Source organism: Diceros bicornis, chromosome 6 (assembly GCF_020826845.1).
Source record: "Diceros bicornis minor isolate mBicDic1 chromosome 6, mDicBic1.mat.cur, whole genome shotgun sequence".
In the NCBI taxonomy this organism is placed as follows: Eukaryota; Metazoa; Chordata; class Mammalia; order Perissodactyla; family Rhinocerotidae; genus Diceros; species Diceros bicornis.
Genome location: NC_080745.1, coordinates 34,220,509 through 34,238,704, shown reverse-complemented (window position 1 = coordinate 34,238,704; position 18,196 = coordinate 34,220,509). Strand labels below are relative to the sequence as shown.

The 18,196-nt window shown below is 37.1% G+C and overlaps 1 protein-coding gene across 6 annotated transcripts in view; it reads right to left on the bottom strand.

Moving 5' to 3' along the window:
* ASCC1 (activating signal cointegrator 1 complex subunit 1) overlaps positions 1–18,196 on the bottom strand; it is a 101,681-nt gene that overhangs the window by 33,317 nt on the left and 50,168 nt on the right. For all 6 annotated transcript variants that reach the window (XM_058543231.1, XM_058543233.1, XM_058543232.1 and 3 more), the window contains exon 7: positions 16,309–16,428. In XM_058543231.1, the coding sequence (XP_058399214.1) occupies positions 16,309–16,428 (120 nt within the window). The remainder of the gene's footprint in view (positions 1–16,308; positions 16,429–18,196) is intronic.

The window sequence follows — 18,196 nt, the reverse complement described above, 5'->3', positions numbered from 1 at the left end:
GTCAACATATCTGATTAATACTATTGGATAAATTCGTATAGGGAGAATTAGCAAGTCCAAGAAGCACAAAATAAAACTCTTGGTATGAAGTGCCAACTTGCTTTCTGGAAAGCTTGTACTAATTTATACTTTAACTAGCAGTGACCTTCTTATGTCAGTTACCAAACAGCTACTTAGTTTTCTTCTACTTTTAAAATTTGTGTGTTTTGGGGGCCAACCCCACAACCTAGCGGTCGGGTTCAGCGTGCTCCACTTCGGCGGCTGGGGTTCAGTTCCTGGGTGCCGACCTACACCACTTGTCGGCAGCCATGCTGTGGTGGCAGCTTACATACAAAATAGAGGAAGACTGACACAGACGTTAGCTCAGGGTAAATCTTCCTCAAGCAAAGAGAGGGGGATTGGGAGCAGATGATAGCTCAGGGCAGATCCTCCTCAAGCAAAGAGAGGGGGATTGACAGCAGATGTTAGCTCAGTGCGGATCTTCCTCAGCCAAAAAAAAAAAATTGTGTGTTTGAATAGATTAGTTCTTAAATAGATTTAAGCTCCTTAAGGTAATGGTCATTTTATACATTTTTGTATCTTTTATGATGTCTAATACAGGGCCTGGTACCTTGTTAGTACTAAACTATTTGTTTCGGGGTATTTATCTTTTCTCCAACCACTTGTTAGCACTTTTACTGATCTCTTATTAATTTTAAAGCTTCTTTAAACTGTTATCTGCAAATAATGACAATTTTTGTCTTCTTTTCAATTGTCTCTCTTTTATAGCTTAGTTATAAGCCAGAACTTTCAGAACAACGTGTTTAAGATTAATGGTTATTGTAGGCAACCATGTTTGACTTCTGTTTATAAACATTATTCAATTATCACTCAATATGATTGTCGATTTTTGCTTTAAAATCAGTATTTATTGTATTAGGCAATACCTTTCTATTCTATTTTCTGAAAGCTTTTAATTAAAAAATGGGTTGAATTTCGTCAAAAGCCTTTTAGGCATGTATTTAGATACTATTTTTTCATTTGATCAAATGAGTAGGATATTATTAGATTTCCTGGTCTTAATACATCTTTGTATTCCTGAGATAAACCAGCTTAATCATAATGGATCATATTCATCTGACTCCTACACTCCACTTTCAGAAAATTGCCAAATCAAGTAGATTTTACTATTCTTGCATCCATTTATCAATTCTCATTGCTACTATTCTAGTTTAGGCCTTCTTTGCTTCTCACGTGGATTACTGTAATGGCTTTTAAATACTTCCCCCTCCTGTTCCTGGCTCTTCATTTAAATTACATAGGTAGCATACAATTGCATTAAATTTATATGAACCATCTGGGGAAGACTGACATCTTTATGAAACTAAGCCTATCACTGAACACGGGCAGTCTCTCAATTTATTTATAATTTATAATTTCCTGCAAAAAGATCTTACACATAGTTGGTTATATTTATTCCTAAGTACTTTATAGTTTTTGTTCCTACTATAAATGGATGGTGTCTTTTTTAAATGATGTTTTCTGTTTGTTGCTGGTATATAGAAAAGCAACTGATTTTATTATACTAATTTTATAGCCAATCACTTTGCTAAACTCTCTTATTATTTCTAATAACTTGGTAATTGTAGATAACCTTGTCTTATTTCTGGTCAGAAAATGTAATTTGTAAGATACTAACTCATTGAAATTTATTAAGCCTTACTTTATGATCTACTATGTAATCAGTTTTTTTCAACTGTTCCACGTGCTTGAAAAGAACATGAATTCTCTAATTGGTGAGTATATAATTCCAGAGATGATTATTACATTAAACTTGCTAATTGTCAAAATCTTCTGTATCTTTACTGATTTTATATCTGCTTGACCTACCAATAATTGGAAGATATGTTGCAATCTCCTCCTATGATGACGGATTTCTCGATTTCTCCCTAATAAAAAATTAATTATATAAATTTTGCTTAATCTACTTTGAGGCTGTTCTACTAGGTTCATACAAGTTTAGAACTATTTTATCTTCCTGGTAAATTGAACCTTTTATCATTATGTAACAGTCCTCTCTATTGCCAATCATGCATTTTTTTCTTTAAGCCTATCATGTTTGCTATTAATTCTGTTATGTCACCTTTCTTTTGGTATTTGCTTAGTATACCTTTTTCTTTTTTATTACTTCAACCTTATATTCTGGATGTATCTCTTGTAAAGAGCATATAAGTGAATTTTGTTTATATCTAATCTTATAATATCTTTCTTAATTGCTGAGTTTATTCCATTAACATATATTATATGTCTGGACTTCTTCATACCACCTTACATTTTAATTTCAAGTCATTCCACTTTTTTCTACTTCTTGCCCCTTTTTGAATTGAATTTGTATTTGTTCCTTTTTCCTTTTTCTATTTGTTTGGAAACTGTACACACTATTTTTAGACTTACTTTTATTTATTTTTTTTTATTTTTTATTTTTTTTAATTTTTTGTTTATTGCAGTAACATTGGTTTATAACATTGTAAAAATTTCAGGTGTACATCATTGTACTTCTATTTCTGCATAGATTAGACTTACTTTTAAAATTTTACTATGCACATTTAACTTAACAAAGTTAAGTAATATCTTAACCTCCCCCCCGATAAAAAAAACTCTAGAATACTTCAACTCCATAATTCCCCTTAGTCCTGACTTACAGGTTGTTAGCTGACATTTATGTCAGCTGAACAATTTTAGTTCTATCATTTTTTAAAACTCACCCAAATAAAAAATTATATATAGACAATGTTTGCCATTTTATATATATTTACCATTCCTTTCTGCTTCTCATACTATCCTTCTTATATCTCAGACTTCCTAGATTCATTTTCCTTTTCCTGAAATATATTCCTTAGAAGTTACTTTACTGCAGATGTCTCATAGTGATAAATTCTCTGAGTTTTTGTTCACCTATAAACAAAAACTTTATTTCTTTATTTCACCTTTGTTCTTTAAAGTTTTTCTTTTCTGAGTACACAATTCCAGGTTGACAGTCATTTTCTCTAGAAAAGGTTCTGCTGTCTTTTGGCTTCCATTATTGCTACTGAGAAGTCTGCTGTCCTAATAGTTGTCAATCCTTTGTAGGTAACATCTAAGATCTCTCTGTCTTTAGTGTTCTGCAGTTCCATTATGATTTATCTTGATATGGATTTTTTTAAATTTATTCTGCTTGTATTTCACCTTTTTTCTCTTATCTATTGCTAGTACCTCAACCCAAGCCACTCTAATTTCTTCACATGGCCATCTCATGTCACCCTACCTCTCCCTCATTATCCCTCATCCATAACTGGAATTTTCTAGGCTTTTTCTTGCCTCTGGGCTTTTGCTCTGCATTTATTTTTGCCTAGAACAAAAGATGGGAAGAACCTTCCGATCACTCCTTGCAAATGATGTAGGGCCTGGAAATTGCCACACCTTTAGATCTCAATTCAGTATCAATTCCTTAGAGAAGCTTTCCTTGACCTTGCCCTCCCCAGCCTAAACTGCCAGACATTTTCTCTCTTCAACAGAGCACCATTTCCTCCCTGCTTTGTCTTTATCACACTTGGCAATTATATACTTAGGTGTTATTTGTTACTGTCTGTTTTCTTCGTTAGTCTGTAAACTACATGGGGGCAATGACTATGTCTGGCTTTATTCACCATTCCATTCACAGCCTAGCACAGTGCCTAGCACACAGCAGGCATTTAATAAATTTTCATTGAATAAACAAACGACCAAATGAAAATCCAACTTCCTTTACACGCCATATAACAGTGCTTCTAGATCTGCACTTGCTATTTATTCCCTTTTCCTAAAATGCTACTCCCCCAGCAGGCAAACTCCTTATTCAGCAAAGAAACCTCATCTCCGAAGCTTCTTTTACAAAATTTGCCCACACATGGGCATAGTTTTGCTGCCCATCTATGCACCCCTAGGACCTCAATCATAGCCCTCATCCTAGTGAACTCTAATTACTGACAAGAAGTCCTAGGGTCTACTGCACCTCACATATTGGGCATTCAAAATTGCCTGAGGGAAAAGGGAATTGGAAATGCCCTGACGGTGGAATAACTGATGGTGCCAGGTCTTTGAGGAGATAAGAAGAAATGAGGCCATGAGAATAAGTAAAGGGATCAGCCTCATCAGAGAGAACATATGCCACTCGTCAGAAAGAGAGTGAAATCGAGTGGGGTAGGTGTGATGAAAATAGGTAGATTGTGAGGGGAAAAAGAAGGAAGTTGATGGGTTGGCTTCATGTTCTCAGTATAATGTGAGGAAGCCATTCTTCTGAGAGGGGTAAACATGGAGCCTTGCAAGAATAACAGTTAGAACAGAAGAGACACCGTGTTCAACAGTTAAGTCTTAGTAACAGGTGACTACCAAGTACTGTTATGCACCGCATAACAATGTTTCGGTGAATGACAAACCACATATATGACAGTGGTCCCATTAGATTAGTACCATGTAGCCTAGGTGTATAGAAGGCTATACAATGCATCCAGGTTTGTCTAAGAAGACTCTACGATGTTCGCACAATGACGAAATTGTCTAACAACACATTTCTCAGAACGTGTCCCCATCATTAAATGACGCATGACTGTAATTGGTAAAAGGCTGAATGAAAATTCCTTACCCAGTCAGGTTTTACCAAACCCAAGGATGCATCAATAAGTGTAGCTACACTGTCCCAGCTCTCTGTTTCCAGAGGAAAAATCTGATCTAAATGGTTCCACCCTTTTAAAGGTCAGGCACTTCACAGTCAATTGTTTTAAGGGAATCTTTGATTTTAAATATATGAAATCATACAAAGAAAGCTGAGTGTACTTTTAAGACATGGCCTCTCCCCCTTGCCTCCTGTATTCAGCACTATCTCTTCACATAAAGAAACAAAGGATTGAGTGTTTCTTAAAAACAGGGCCATGTCTTACTCAATTCCACATCAATTCATATAGTCTTGCAAAAGACCTTGCACAAAGGAAGCATTCAAATAGTTTTAATAGTGAATTAAATAAGAGGTGTGCAAGTCCCTCAGACACTGTATATTTGAGGAGGGGAATTTACAAATCTTTTTGAAATAACACAAACATGTCTCTTCTTGTGAAGGAGGAATGGACAATAGAAAAAAGACAACACAGCAGTAAGAGATGGGAATTACTCAAAAAAGTTCTTGGTTGATCACATTAGTGGATTCAGTGGACATTTCATAAGAACATTCAACTTACAAGGTCTTGACAACAGGAAGTGTGCAAAATTTGTAAGGGCTGTGGGAAAATAAATGGTGTATTCACCTTCTGAACCCTGACCCTTCCATTAGTATGGATACAAATTATGCCTGAGCACTGTCTTCAAAAGACATCTAGCTTCTATAGCTCTTATTTTTCTTCCTATCTCAAAAAACCTATTATTCTCTATACTTGAAGACCTCCTATAGAAATAAGGATCTAACCTTGAAAGCAAAAGGTAAACATAGCCAATGGAAACACTCAAAGTAACGATTTTATCATCCCTTCCTAATGGCCACTCTTTTTCCCTCTGGGGGCCACCAGGAATAGGGTAAATCAAAACTGTGGAGTCTATGACATATGTATGTTAAAACAGACTGAAGCCCTAAATTAGGAAAAATTCCCTATTTTATTTAATGAAACACTGTAATCCTACGTAAATTTTCCATATAGCTTCAAGTTAACTGCATGTCCATAAGCTATCACAGATTTCAGTCTGACAACAGTAAGGTTTAAACTAGTAGTGACAAAAATTAAATAAGTCTCAGATGTCAGCAATATGGCAGAGTGAGTTGTTCTCTTTCTCTCTCCCCCTTCGAACTAAAACTAAATGGACATTCATTGATCAACGGAGGATATCCCAACAACATAACAGGACACCTGAGAGACCTGCGCAGCTATACATCTGAAGGTGGATGGACTACCCCCAGGGAAGTGGCAGAGACAGGTGAGCACTATCCGGTCCCCTGGCAGCCCTGTGCATGCGTGCGACTGCTCTCCTGGCTGGAACGCCCATAGCACAGCTGCGGCCTCGAGGGTGGGAGCACGCCTTGGTGCAACTGCTGGAACAGGTGACAGCAGCCCTGAGTCCCTGCGTGATCACTTTCTCGTCCAGTGGGAGAGCCCACAGTGCCACCGCAGTCCCAGGGAGTGGCCCAGGCTCGGACTCAGTGGGGAAGCCCCGCCTACCAACCACAACAGCTAGTGCGACCTAGGAGGAGATGGCAGCAGATCTGCATGCCCTGGCGAATGAGTACCCGGCTACCATGAATGCCCATAGTATTGCCGCAGTCCCAAAGGGGAGAGCGCATCTCAGCAGGACTGTGGGAGCAGCTGGCAGCATCCCTGCCCCTGCATGATCACTTTCCCCAGTCTGGTGGGAGAGCTCACAGTGCCGCCACAGCCTCCAGGGAGTGGCCCAAGCCCGAATCCAGTGGGGAGGCCCCACGCACCAAGCAAGACAGCTGGTGCAACCTAGTAGGAGATGGCGGCGGTTCTGCATGCCTGGGCGAACAAGTTCCCAGTTGCCACAAACGCACATAGTACCACCGTGGCTCCGAAGCGGGGAGTGCACTTTGGCAGGATTGTGGGAGTATGCGATGGCAGCCCTGAGCCCCCACGTGACACTTTCCCATTTGGTGGGAGAGCCCACAGGGCTGCTGTGGTCCCAAGGAGTGGCCCAGGTTCGGACAGGGACAGCTGACAGGTATCGCAGCAGGCTCATAACAAACAGCTCCTGCCCCCCTGCCAGTGGTGGCAGGTGGAACTTGAGATGAGATACTATCACTATGCAAAGGCACAAATCCACACCATCAAATAGTATGAAGATATATCAATAGTCCAGACCAGAAGGAAAATGACAAACACCCAGAAATCAATCCTGAAGGCACAGAAATTTACAATCTAAATGACAGAGAATGCAAAATAGCTATCATAAAAAAACTCAATAAGTTACAAGAAAACTCAGGACAGTTCAATGAAATCAGGAATAAAATTAATGAACAGAGGGAATTCTTCACAAAAGAGCCAGAAACTATAGAGAAAAACCAATCAAAAAGTTGCAGATGAAAAACACAGTGAATGAGATAAAGAAAAATCTAGAGTCCTTAAATAACAGAGCTGATATTATGGAGAACAGAATTAGCAATTTAGAAGATAAAAATATAGAAATGCTTCAGATGGAGGAGGAGAGAGAACTAAGACTAAAAATAAATGAAGAAATCTCCAAGAAATATCCAACTCAATTAGGCAATGCAACATATGGACTACAGGTATTCTAGAGGGAGAAGAGAGGGAAAAAGGAGCAGAGAACTTGTTCGAAGAAATAATAGCTGAGAATGTCCCAAACCTGGGGAAAGAGCTGGAATTACAAGTAAAAGAAGCTAATAAAACTCCTAATTACATCAAGGTAAAAAGAACTTCTCCAAGGCATATATTAGTAAAACTGGCACAAATCAATGACAAAGAAAAAATATTAAGGGCAGCAAGGCAGAAGAAAATAACCTACAAAGGAACCCCTATCAGGCTTTCAGTGGATTTCTCAGCAGAAACCTTACAGGCTAGGAGAGAGTGGAAGGAAATAATCAAAATTCTGAAAGACAAAAACCTTCAGCCAAGAATAGTCTATCCAGTGAAAATATCCTTCAGATATGATGGAGAAATAAAAACCCTCCCAGATAAGCAAAAGCTAAGGGAGTTCATCACCACAAGACCCCCCCTACAAGAAATGATCAAGAAGGCCCTCATATCAGGAAAAAAAAGAAAGGGTTTACAAAGCCTTGAGCAAGGAGATAAATAAGCAGACAAAACCAGAAAATTACAACCCTCTATCAGAACAGATTAGCAAACCATTATAACATTAAAGATAAAGGGAAGGAAAACATCAAGAATAAATATAATCACTCCATTTTAACTAGCAAATCACAACACAAAACAGAGTAATTTGTGACAACAATAACTTAGATGGGGAAGAGGAAAGGGATGGAAACTGCTTAGACTAAGGAAATAAGAGGCCATCAGAAAACGGACTATCTCATTTACAAGATCTTTTATATCACAGTAACCACTAAAGAAAAAATCAGAACAAGAGACACAAATGATAAATAAAGAGAAAACTGAGAAAACCATCAGAGAACCACTAAACTGAATTAGCAGTCCAAACTACACGGGATGAGAAATAAGAGAAATACTGAACAACTGGAAGAGAAGTGATAAAATGGCAGCATTAAGCCCTCATATATCAATAATCACTCTAAATGTAAATGGACTGAATTCTCCAATCAAAATACACAGAGTGGCTAGATGGATTAAAAAACAAGACCCAACAATATGCTGCCTCCAGGAAACACATCTCAGCTCTAAAGACAAACACAGGCTTAGAGTGAAGGGATGGTAGATGATACTCCAAGCTAATGGCAAACAAAAGAAAGCAGGTGTTTCCATATTTATATCAGACAAAGTAGACTTAAAGATAAAAAAAGCAATGAGAGACAAAGGGGGGCAATATATAATGATAAAAGGGACACTCCACCAAGAAGACATAACACTTATAAATATAAATGCACCCAACACAGGAGCACCAAAGTACATAAAGCAACTATTAACAAACCTAAAAGGAGATATTACAACAAAACAGTAATAGTAGGGGACCTTAACACCCCACTTACATCAATGCATAGGTCATCTAGACAGAAAGTCAACAAGGAAATAGTGAAACTAAATGAAAAACTAGACCAGATGGACTTAATAGATATATAGAGAGCACTCCAAAAACAGCAGAATACACATTCTTCTCAAGTGCACATGGAACATTCTCAAGGACAGACCAAGTTGGGAAACAAAGCAAGCCTCAATAAATTTAAGAAGATTGAAATCATATCAAGCATCTTTTCCAACCATAATGCTATGAAACTAGAAATCAATTATAAGAAAAAAGCTGGGAAAGAGACAAACGTGTGAAGACTAAACAACACAGTACGGAACAAGAAATGGATCCCTGAAGAAATTAAAGGAGAAATCAAAAAATACCTGGAGACAAATGAAAAGGAAAATACACCATACAAACTCATATGGGATGCAGCAAAAGTGATCCTAAGAGGGAAATTCATAGCAATACAGGCCTACCCTACCAAACAAGAAAAACCTCAAATAAACAATCTTAAACTACACCTAACAGAACTAGAAAAAGAAGAACAAACAAATCCCAAAGTCAGCAGAAGGAGGGAAATAATAAAAATGAGTAGAAATAAATGACATTGAAACCAAAAAAACAGTAGAAAGGATCAATGAAACTAAGAGTTGGTTCTTTGAGAAGATAAACAAAACTGACAAAACCTTAGCCACACTCACTAAGAAAAAAAGAGAGAAGGCTCAAAAAAATAAAATTAGAAATAAAAGAGAAATTACAATGGATACCATAGAAATACAAAGGATTATAAGAGAATACTATGAAAAACTATATGCCAACAAATAGGACAGTCTAGAATAAATGAATAAATTCTTAGACTCATCCAACCTCCCAAAACTGAACCAAGAAGAAATAGAGAATCTAAATAGACCAATCACAAGTAAAGAGATTGAAACAGTAATCAAAAATCTCCCAAAAAATAAAAGTCCAGGACCAGATGGCTTCTCTGGAGAATTCCACCAAACATTCAAAGAAGATTTAGCACCTATCCTTCTCAAACTATTCCAAAAAATTGAAGAAGATGGAATGTTTCCTAACACACTTTACAAGGTCAACATTACCCCGATCCCAAAGCCAGGACAAGGACAACACAAAGAAGGAAAATTACAGGCCAATATCACTGATGAACATAGATGCAAAAATTCTCAAGAAAAGCTTGGCAAATCAAATACAGCAATACATTAAAAGGATCACACACCATGATCAAGTGGGATTTATATTAGGGATGCAGGGATGCTTCAACATCTGCAAATCAATCAATGTGATACACCACATTAACAAAATGAGGAATAAAAACCACATGATCATTTCAATAGACACATAGAAAGCATTTGACAAGATCTAACATCCATTTATGATTAAAAACTCTCAATAAAATGGGTATAGAAGGAAAGTATCTCAACATAATAAAGGCCACATATGACAAACCCACAGCCAACATCATACTCAACGGGGAAAAACTGAAAGCCTCTGAAGGAACAGGAACTAGACAAAGGTTGCCCACTCTCACCACTCTTATTCAACATAGTATTGGAAGTTTTGGCCAGAGCAATTAGGCAAGAAAAAGAAATAGAAGGCATCCAAATGGGAAAGGAAGAAGTGAGACTCTACCTGTTTGCAGATGACATGATTTTATATATACACAACTCTAAAGAATCCATCAGAAAACTATTAGAAATAATTAACATCTACAGCAAAGTTGCAGGGTACAAAATCAACTTGCAAATATCAGTTGCATTTCTATACTTGAATAAGGAACTAGCAGAAAGAGAAGTCAAGAATACAATCCCTTTTACTATCACAACAAAAAGAATAAAATATCTAGGAATAAATTTAACCAAGGAGGTGAAAGACCTATACAATGAAAACTATAAGACATTATTGAAAGAAATTGATAATGACATAAAGAAATGGAAAGATATTCCATGCACATGGATTGGAAGAATCAACACAGTTAAAATGTCCATACTACCGAAAGCAATCTACGGATTCAGTGCAATCCCAATCAGAATCCCAAAGACATTCTTCAAGGAAATAGCACAAAGAATCTTAAAATTCATATGGGGCAACAAAAGACCTGAATAGCTAAAGCAATCCTCAGAAAAAAGAACAAAGCTGGAGGCATCACAATCCCTGACTTCAAAATGTACTACAAAGCTATAGTAATCAAAACAGGATGGTATTGGTACAAAAACAGACACACAAATCAATAGAATCGAAAGCCAAGAAATAAACCCACACACCTGTGGACAGCTAATCTTCGACAAAGGAGCCAAGAACATACAATGGAGAAAGGAAAGTCTCTTAAACAAATGGTGTTGGGGGGCCAGCCCAATAGCACAGTGGTTAAGTTCATGCACTCCGCTTCAGCGGCCCAGGGTTCGCAGGTTTGGATCCCTGAGAACCTACGCACTGCTCATCAAGCCACGCTGTAGCGGTGTCCCATGTACAAAAAATAGAGGAAGACAGGCACGGATGTTAGCTTAGGGCCAATATTCCTCAGCAAAAAGAGAAAGATTGACAACAGATGTTAGCTCATGGCCAATCTTCCTCACAAAAAAAAAAAATTGGTGTTGGGAAAACTGGACAGCCACATGCAAAAGTAGACCATTATCCTTGGCCAAACACAAAAATTAACTCACAATGGATTAAAGACTTGAAGGTAAGATGTGAAAGCATAAAACTCCCCGAAGAAAACATAGGCAGTACACTCTTTGACACTAGTCTTAGAAGGATCTTTTCGAATACCTTGTCTACTCAGGCAAGGAAAACAAAAGAAAAAATAAACAAATGCCACTTCACCAGACCAAAGAGCTTCTGCAAGGCAAAGCAAACCATGATCTAAACAAAAAGACAACCCACTAACTGGGAGAAAATATTTGCAAATCATATACCCAACAAGGGGTTAATCTCCAAAATATATAAAGAACTCATGCAACTCAACAACAAAAAAGCAAACAACGTGATCAAAAAATGGGCAGAGGATATGAACAGACATTTTTCCAAAGAAGATATACAGATGGCCAACAGGCACATGAAAAGATGTTTACCATCACTAATTATTAGGGAAATGCAAATCAAAACTACAATGAGATATCGCCTTTCGCCTGTCAGAATGGCTACAATTACCAAGACAAAAAATAACAAATGTTAGAGAGGATGTGAAGAAAACCCTCATCCAGTGCTGGTGGGAATTCAAACTGATGCAGCCACTATAGAAAACAGTAAGGAGATTTCTCAAAAAATTAAAAATAGAAATACCATACAACAGCTATCCCACCACTGGGTATTTATCCAAAGAACGTGAAATCAACAATTCCGAAGGATATATGTATCTCTATGTTCACTGTAGCATTATTCACAATAGTCAAGATGTGGAAGCAACCCAAGCGTCCACCAACTGATGAATGGATAAAGAAGATGTGGTGTATATATATACAATAGAATACTACTCAGCCGTAAAAAAAAAGACAAAATTGTCCCATTTGCAACAACATGCATGGACCTGGAGGGTATTATGTTAAGTGAAATAAGCCAGACAGGGAAAGACAAACACTGTACGACTTCACTCACATGTGGAATATAAACTAACACACGGACAGAGAGAACAGTTTGGTGGTTACCAGGAGGAAGGCAGTTGGGGGGTGGGCACAAGGGGTGAAGGGGTGCATTTATATGGTGACTGACAAATAATAATGTACAACTGGAATCTCACAATGTTATAAACTATTATGACATCAAAAAAAATTAAAATTAAAAAAAAAAATTTTAAAAGCCTGTTTCATTTATCCTCGATGAAGCAGTAAAAATGATCAGTTTTATTAAATCTTGAGTACGTCTTTTGAATATTCTGTGTGATGAACCTGGCAGTATGTATAAAGCACCTGGGCTGTATATGGACGTAGATGGCTGTCTGGAGGAAAAGCACTTGAGCGCTGACCTAGCCTCTTTGCCCATGGAACACCATTTTTGCTTGAAAGAACAACTGACAAATCATGGTTATTCAGACTTGGCTATTTGGCAGACATTTTCTGAAAAAAGAACTTCAAGGAAAACAATTACCAGTGTTTTTTGCCAATAATAAAATTCAAGCTTTCAAGTGAAAATCAGAATTTTAGAAAACATGTATCTGCCACCATGAGCTTGACGGCTTCTTAATACTTAAAGATTCTGATGAAATTAGTAGTCACATTAACACATATATTTATTTTTTCTCCAGTTTTATTGATAGATAATTGACATCACTGTATGGGGTTTCAGGTATACAACATGAAGGTTTGACTTACATATATTTGAAATGATTACCACAATAAGTTTAGTTAACATCCATCATCTCATAGATAGGATAAAAAGAAATGGAAAAAAAAAAAGAAAACAAATTTTTCTCCTTGTAATAAGAACTCTTAGGATTTTCTCTCTTTCATATACATCATACAGCAGTGGTAACTATATTCATCATTTGGTACATTACATCCGTAGTATTTATTTATGTTATAACTTGAAGTTTGTATCTTTTGACCACCTTCCTCCAATTCCCTCTCCCCCACCCCCACCTCCTCATCTGCTAACAACAAATCTGATCTCTTTCTCTATAAGTTTGGTTGTTTTTTTTTTTAGCTTCCACATATAAGTGAGATCATACATTATCTGTCTTTGTCTGACTTGTTTCACTTAGCATAAATCCTTTGAGGTCCATCTATGTTGTCACAAAATAGCAGGATTTCCTCATTTTTTGTGGCTGAATAACTCACTGCAGATATCAACCTCTTTATCCATTCGTCTGTCGATGGACACTTAGGTTGTTTCCATGTCTTGGCTATTGTAAATAATGCTGCTATGAACAAGGGGGTGCAGATATCTTTTCAAGTTAGTGTTTTCGTTTCCTTTGGATATATTCCCAGAAGTAGAACGGCTGGATCATATGGTAGTTCTATTTTTAATTTTTTGAGGATCCTCCATACTGTTTTCCATAGTGGCTGTACCAACTTTAATTCCCACCAACAGTGCACAAGGATTCCCTTTTCTCCACACCCTCGCCAGCATTTGTTATCACTTGTCTTTTTGATGATGGCTATTCTAACAGGTGTGAGGTGATATCTCATTGTGGTTTTGATTTGCATTTCCCTAATGACAGTGATGCTGAGCATATTTTCACATACTTGTTGGCCATTCATAAATCTTCTTTGCAAAAATGTCTACTTGAGTCCTTTGCCCATTTTTTAATTGGATTATTTGGTTTTTTGCTATTGGGTTTTATGAGTTCTTTGTATCTTATATTAACCCCTTATCAGATATATGGTTTACAAATATTTTTTCCCATTCCGTAGGCTGTCTTTTCACTTTCTTGCTTGTTTCTTTTTGCTGTGCAGAAGCTTTTTAGTTTGATGTAGTCCTGCTTGTTTATTTTTTATTCTGTTGCTTTTGCTTTAGGTCATATCCAAAAAATCATTGCCAAGATCCATGTCAAGGAGCTTTTTCCCTATACTTTATTCTAGCAGTCTCATGGTCTCATGTCTTACATCTAAGTCTTTAATCCATTTCAAGTTAATTTTTGTGGGTAGCATAAGATAGGGGTCTAGTTTCATTCTTTTATATGTGAATATCCAATTTTCCCAGCACCTCTCTTTTCTCTATTAGTATTCTTGGCTCTCTTGTCAAATATCAGTTGACTGTATACACTTGGATTTATTTCTATGCTCTCGATTCTGTTCCATTGGTCCATTTGTCTGTTTTTATGGCAGTACCACACTATTTTGATTGTACATATTTTTAATACTGCATAATGAAGTCTGTCAACATTTGGAATATCTGCGTAACTCAGTGAACTGATAGTTTCCAAATGTTACAAAATTGTGCGTATGTTAAAGATCCAGTCAAAACACAAGATAGACCAATGGATTTTAATGTAACTGGGTATGAAATGTTCATTAATGTCGTTTCAGATTTCACATTACAACTGACCTTTAAGAAACTATGACTTATCAAATTTTACAGTAGTACCAAATATCCACGATTACCTAAAAAGGCTATTAAAGTACTCCTCACTTTTCCAACTACACTTTTGTGTGAGTCCAGATTTTCTTATACACTTTGATCAAAACAACATATCACAATAAATTGAATAGAGAAGTAGGTATGTGAATTCAGCTGTCTTCTAGTAAAGAAATTCACAAAAATGTAAAACAACGCATATCTTCTCACTAAATGATTTTGGTTTGGAAAACAGAGTGATTTTTCATGAAAATTATGCTATTTATATAAACAAGAAATTATTTTATTACTATTATTTTTAATAAATTAACAAATATTAAATTTCTCAGTTTTAATTTCTAATAAGGTAAATACTGATAGATATAACCCATATAAACAAAAGTTCTTCGGGGTCCTCAATAATTTTTAAGAAATTAAAGAGATTATGAGACCAAAATGTTTGAGAACTGCTATCTTATCATTCACCGTTTCTGTTCACAAAGTTAAAAAGTAATCTATCCCATACATAGCAGTTCTACAACACGGTGAAGGCATTTGGATAGTTATGACTTAGAACACAAAGTAAATGATCTATACCAAACATCAAATTCTAACCTGGTAGAAATGTTTTGGGATGTCCTAGCACATGATCTCCTATTAAGTAGCAATAAGCCCCTAGTTATTACGGCAGGGTCATTAGTATGCTCTTTAGGTACATGCCAGGTACCTGGAAAAGAAAAATCTGGTCTAGAACATATAAAAAAACTGATTTTATATCATTTTTTTCTCTCTTCCCCTCAAAATTCACTTCCAATGGAACTGAGACAGAAGATAATTGAAATTATCAATTCTAATTGAGATAAGAGAAACCTTAGCAGAGATCCTCCAGGAAAGTAAATCAATTTGGGGGCCTACCTAGAGATACAGATTTTCTCTAGAGGGTTTCTGGTTCAGTGTGAGCTGTGTTCTATCCTGCCCTAATGAGAAGACCACACGAAAACAAACTTCCAATTCAAGTTGGGCTCCTCTGTTCACCAAAGACCTTGAGTAAACTAATAAATAGTATTAACATTGGAAATGGCTCTGGACGCCTAGGCTAGCCTCAGAAATAAAAGAGAATTAGAAGAGATCTAGGTGTGGTAATAACAAAAGTAAAAGATAGCCAACATTTTTTGATGTATGTTTTGATAATGTTAATATATGCCAAGCACTGTTCTAAGCATTTTATGTAGATTAATGTAATCTTAATAATACTATGAAGTTTGTATAGTTACCATCCCCATTTTGTCCTGGTATTCACTAGATCTGCAATATGTCACTTTTGAAACTATCATCCTAAAATGCCATCCTCCGTGCCTCCTATTACCCTGGAAAACATGAAGGTACACTGAATTCCATAAAAACTAGGTTGCTACTATCAATATCCACCATCCAAGTAACCCAATAATTATCAGACTAAAAGTCTGATCCTTTTTCCTAAAACAAATTTCTCTTTCAAGATACTGGCTTACCATTTAAAAAAAAGAAAAAGATTTGACATACTCTTTACAACAATAAAATCTCAAAGAAAAGGAATCAAAACTAGTTACCGGGATGCTTTTAGGCACCTCTTGATTGAACCAAGGAAGTATTCCAGAAACATACCTGTTGGAGCCATCTTTCATATGGACTTTGGCGTAAAGAACATCTACCATGCCAGGATCATCATTCATGTATTCTATCCCTGCCATCTCTACTTCCAGGGGTTTGCCCCCAGAAATTTTGCTGCAAATGAAAAAACAGATTTTTATAATTGTTTAAGCTAAGAAGGCTATTATATTTTGAAACATGGTTAGTATACAAATATTACAAAATGAAGGCTTCTGTTTAGTAACAACGTTATCTAACCATCCTTCTAATTCCAAAATTAATACACATTCAATGCACACAAACTAGAAACACAAGTATTTCCAAAATCACACTATATTTATCCCAATGCTAATTTATTAGTACTAAGAGAAAGCCAAGCGACGACAGTTCTGATTGACAAAGACATTTACTGTGTTATCCATCTCGCAGATCTTACTTCATTATTTCTACAAGTTGCAAACAGTATTTTACTCATTATAACAATAGTGGAGGTGTAAACTGGTATCACATCTTTAAGAGCAATCTGGAAATACTTATAAAAAGCCTTCAAGAATAGAAACCCTTTGCCCAAGGAATTCAATTTCTAGAAGGCAAATCTAAGGGAAAAAGATATTTATGAATTCAGCTACATATCCAACCTTTCCTTGAGAAAGGAAAGTTCTTCTTTACAGAAGAATTCCAACTGATCAATGCAGAAGTAATGATGGAATTAGAGTATCACCATTTTACAACCCCTGATGAAATAATGGACCTAGGGAAGATCACAAACGGCTGCTAAAACTTAGGCAAAAGGTTGGAGAAAATATAAAGAGATCCCTTTAAAAGGAGAGCTCCATAAAAATGGATCAGGCTGACCACACCTGAACCCATCAATCAAGTTTATCACACACACAAAAAAGAAAGAACCAGACAGTATGTGCACCTTCTGATATGATGGAACAGGAATATACTCATACTCATGAGAAATAATTTGTGCAAAGGGTTTTGACTGAGGCACTGTTTGGAGCAGCAAAAGACTGGCAACAGGGGGCCGGCCCGGTGGCACAGGCGGTTGGGTGCACGCGCTCTGCTGCGGCGGCCTGTGGTTTGCTGGTTCGGATCCTGGGCGTGCACCGATGCACCACTTGGCAAGCCATGCTGTGGCGGCGTCCCATATAAAGTGGAGGAAGATGGGCATGGATGTTAGCCCAGGGCCAGTCTTCCTCAGCAAAAAAAGAGGAGGATTGGCAGATGTTAGCTCAGGGCCGATATTCCTCACAAAAAAAAAAAAAAAATTGGCAACAGACTAAGTATCCAGTAACATGGGACTGATTAAATAAATCAGAATACTATGAGCCATTAATAAGCCATACACACTAAGAAAGCTTTTCAGACACTGATACATAATGACTACCTTTTTAGGTTTAAAAAAAGGTGCACAAGAATGTACATGCTAGGGCCGGCCCCATGGCTTAGTAGTTAAGCGCGCACGCTCCGCTACTGGCGGTCCGGGTTCGGATGCCGGGCGCGCACCGACACACCGCTTCTCCAGCCATGCTGAGGCAGCGTCCCACATCCAGCAACTAGAAGGACGTGCAACTATGACATACAACTATCTACTGGGGCTTTCGGGGGAGAAAAAGGCGGAGGATTGGCAATAGATGTTAGCTCAGAGCCAGTCTTCCTCAGCAAAAAGAGGAGGATTAGCATGGATGTTAGCTCAGGGCTGATCTTCCTCACAAAAAAAAAAAAAAAAAAAAAGAATGTACATGCTATACTACTATTTGTGCAAAAGATGAGGGTAAGAAAACTTATATATATATATATATTTGCTTGTACATACATAAAATCTTTGGAAGGATATAAAGAAACTGCTAACATCTGTTGCCTTCAGAGAGGAGAGCAGGGTGCTTGGTGGGAGAGC